The sequence below is a fragment of the Porites lutea genome, chromosome 14, assembly GCF_958299795.1.
Source record: "Porites lutea chromosome 14, jaPorLute2.1, whole genome shotgun sequence".
Classification (NCBI taxonomy): Eukaryota; Metazoa; Cnidaria; class Anthozoa; order Scleractinia; family Poritidae; genus Porites; species Porites lutea.
Genome location: NC_133214.1, coordinates 12,787,048 through 12,791,345, shown reverse-complemented (window position 1 = coordinate 12,791,345; position 4,298 = coordinate 12,787,048). Strand labels below are relative to the sequence as shown.

Below are 4,298 nucleotides of genomic sequence, written 5' to 3'. Positions count from 1 at the left end.
TTAAATCTTTGTAATTACTTAACGATAGTTTGTTGTTGTTGAGGTGTAGAAAAGCAGTGTGATTTATTTGATCAACAAAATTTATATTATTATTATTATTATTATTATTATTATTATTAAAACTCGTAAATAAGATGGGATGTCGTTTGCGATGGTCAAAGTGAAAATACAGAAGTCAGTATACAACTGTGGCAAGCAAAGATAACAATTGATTTATTGAGCTTACTTTGTCTCACAAGCTAAGGGCACATTACATCATATGGTTCACTTTAAAGGCTTGTCAAGCTCTTCACAAATCACTTATTTTCATGTGTTACTGTCTGCTGTAAAGAAGCCGTCTAAAACTTTCGATTGTTGTCCATAACACAACAAAATACAGTAAATATTTTTAAAATTTTCTTGCTAGCAAGCTATTACTAAGACCGCTACCTATCATTAGTTACAAAACGTAGGGACTATATATTACAACAACTTCGATCTTTTCCTCACTAAATTGCTACTGAGAAAAAGCCAAACTTTTGGGAAAAAATCCACCCTTTTAAATAATAGGTTATTTTTAGGAAACCTATTTTTCTCTTGCAGCCCTTTCTTACAAATATCAAAATTAATAACGTGAATGATTTCTATTTTAACTTCTGAATTATCGTTAAAATACTTTGATTCTCTTATCTCTACCTTCCTAATATGAGCGCTGAAATGCAAGATAGTTTTCAAAGTTTGAAAAAACCTGGGTCACGGGCAAACCAGAGTTTCTCAGGCTAATTTGCTCAACAAATGACAACATCAAATAAAGGATATAAGTGACACTAAAACAACCGAAAAACATCGTGAAAAGTAATATAAGATGTCGGAAAAGTTCACTGGATTAGAAAATTTAAAAAAAATACACTGACAATATCCCAATTTAAAGAGCCTTTTTTCTATACTGCTGTTTTAGTAAACCCACTTAGAGTACACGTGTCCGTGGCATTCGGGAGTCTACGAAACGAAGACGACGACGATGGCAACGATAACGTCAACAAAGCAATTGCAATAGGTTTAATGAGAAAACTGGCAACTCTCTACGTCCATCACACTTTTTGGTTCAATTATTAACCTTCCTGCACGACTACGACGTGAAACGCGACGTTTTATGGATGAAGTTAACATATTGAAATGAGAAGTTTCCCTTCTTTTTTCAAACTTGGACAGACAATCTGACAATTCAACTCTAGGAAAATTCGCCAACATCTTTCAAATTTGGAAACCTGGTTCATTGCAATTAAGTTTGAAAGATCGAGAAAAACGTAGTGACATCTTTACTGGTGCCGTAGTGGTTTCGTGAACTCCCGACTGGACCACTCATAAGTGCCGTCACAGAAGGTGCCCACCTGTGAGATGAACACTAAATACGAGTCAAGATACCAACGATTGTCTACATTTAAGGATGGCGAAATTTAGTAAGTGTCCATTGTTCGTGTTTACGTTAACGATCCCTACGCGAGAGGCTTTTAACAAAAGGCACTTTACGTCATCTTAAGACGTTGACCCTTACACTAGACATCAGCCTTTCAGTTACTTGACGTAAGAGATAATGCAACGTTCATCTCCTAAGAACGTCACACGATATTACACCACCAAGGCGATTCCCCAGTATCAGAGTCACTTGGGATTCCCACCACGTTTGAAGACAAGCTTAAACTTTCGGTCACGGGGATTTCTCTCGAAAGCGTCTGAAGAGTAGGGAGCAACGGTGAGGCTAAGGCGCAAGATCCATATGAATGACATTGTTGGGCAAAAATGATGCCAAAGCCGAGAAGACTTTTCTTTTCTTCTATTTCGAAAATTACTGCCCCAGAATCTCCTCCAGCTGAAAATGCGTCTCCTTTTGCGGGGTCGTATGGACGGTCTATGCATAAGCAGTTCTTCAACCAAACTTCGTCATTAAGAGTTTCTGTGTCTACTCTACAAAAACCACAAGGAGAAAAAGTAGGCTCTAGGTCTTCTTCTACACCAGCCGAGTACGCACATGTATGACATATGGAAACGCGTTTCACTACATCGTTTAAATGTTTATTTTGAGCATTTAACCTGTACGAACTAAGCCGGAGATACACGTTCGGGTTTGCATGACGGCCTGAGTTGGTGTATTCAGTGGTTCGGCCACTTTTACACAGCTCCCCAAAGGCTGTAAAGCTTGAACTGCATCTACCGCTCGGGGATTTTCCTGTGCCAATCATTTCAATTTTCTCACTTTCTCTTAAACCTTTTATTTCTTTTGGCGTCAACTCTGCAACGGCAGCATCGATAAAATACTCTTGGCCATCGGTCCACCTCATATTACGGGAGATACCAGCAATATACCTGCCTATCACTCTGGGTGGTGTCTTAAAACCATTCTCCAATGCTTTTTCGTGAAGCTCTACTTTCTCTAGGTTTCCCTTTTTTGCTCTATCTTGGTCGTAGTGCTCTTCTTTGAGTGATTTTAATTCTTGAAATTTTAGCTTTAACCTTTCCAAATCTTTAATACTGTCAAACGAAAATTGGCTAATGGTTTCTCGGAGAAAGCGTTGCTCACGTTTAATAATGTACTGTATCCGCTCCACATATTGCTGTAAGTGGTAGTTTAAATAGTTCAGATAGTCATCCCGAGCAGGGTGAATTATCTTTGATTTCTGAGCGCGTTTCATTACATGATCACAGGAAAGGGCATAAAATTTTCCATCCCCTTCCACAATGGCACCTAAGGTTCCACACCCTTCTTCTCCTTCTACGCCAATGCTTGCTCCTAGGCAAAGGACCTCGCACTGCTCCTGTCCCTCGTTTGGCCTCCAGGGATCATCCTCACCCGTCGTGAACCAAAATCCATCCACAACATCGACATCATAACCACCAAGTGTGCGAGGAAACTCAATCTCACCGACAGGGATGGAACCTTTACCAAGAACATAAATTGCAATACAAGGCTGCTTTGTCTGCTTCGAATTTATGATTTTGAAAGAGGCTTGAACGGCGGTAACGTTGCGATGCTTCACAAGGACATGAAGGTTTTTGTTTATTATTTCATTGATTTTATAAATTTGAGATTCGTTCAATCTTTCCGGCTTTCCTGATGATAACTCGATAGGTGTCACCTTCAATATTTCGGTAGCATCATTGTACAGATCAAACCATTCCAGTTTCACTTTCATCTCCCCAAAGCATTCTTGAGCGGCATCTTTTAATTTCTGCGGTACACCAGACTTACCACTAAACACATAAAAGTGAACCTTTGCGGGATCATCGTATGGTAAGACGCGCACACATTCCTTATGCTTAGCTTCAAAGTCGATAGCTGTAGTTACAACATATTCAAGACGATTTTTCCAATGAGCTGTATCCAATGGTTTCAATCTCCTGAAACATTCTGAAATAATTAAAACAGGCAATTTCATAAGCATCAACAGAGAATCTCCAGATATTAGAGCAAAACTATAACAACAACTTTCTTGAAGAGGGTAGCAGTAAGAAATAATACTACCGAATATAATAAAATCATCAAAAGGGAGGCCTAGCGAATATGGCGGTTCACGACAATCTCTGTCCAACTTGGTTTTTTTTGCTTATTTTTTTTTTGCTAATAGGCCATGCATGATTTGGTGAACTCAACAAAAAATAAGGCACTAAAATCAGGAAAGGAAGGGACGATCAATCAAGTACTATCCTCCAGTGCCTAGTACACTAGTTTTGAGCGAGAGACAAAGCGCGAGAACAAAGATATTGACCGGAAGCCTAGTCTAAAACAAAGGTCACATTCCATAGGACAGAGTACAGGTCACCATGCCATACAAAAATAGCTTACATAAATAAAACCTCTATTTTGTCGTCACTTAAGGAAGATACGAAAAACAATAGTACACTGGAATAGGACAAAGTTTCCTTTCCGAAAAACAGTAATTTTGCACATGAATGTCGTCATATTTAAGCTCAAAGCTCAAAGTTAATAATAATTCATCTGCTAATAATTACATTAACATTATGATTTTCCCACCCACAAATAGCTAAGGAACCAACAAGGCAGGGGATAGGAAAGACATTTCCGTTACATGGTTCAAGAAGACTAGACAATAATGGTGATACAATACAATACATAGAATAAAATAACAAACGAAAAATAAATAAATAATGGCAGGAGTAAGGGCAGAGACCAAGATGAAAGAGAATAAACTCAAAATAAAGTACAAAACAACTTCATAAGACGGGGAACATAATCGTCTTCTCAGAGCAAAAATTTAGAAGCAAATCCTATTTTTTCCGAAAATACCATCGCTTGACCTTTT

General features: G+C 38.3%; 1 protein-coding gene across 1 annotated transcript; it reads right to left on the bottom strand.

The window, feature by feature from the left end:
* Positions 1 to 212: 212 nt before the first annotated feature.
* On the bottom strand, positions 213 to 3,421 carry LOC140924369 (uncharacterized). The gene has a single exon (XM_073374401.1). The coding sequence runs from the start codon at positions 3,417 to 3,419 to the stop codon at positions 1,599 to 1,601; it is 1,821 nt and encodes a 606-aa protein (XP_073230502.1). The 5' UTR covers positions 3,420 to 3,421; the 3' UTR covers positions 213 to 1,598.
* Positions 3,422 to 4,298: the final 877 nt, after the last annotated feature.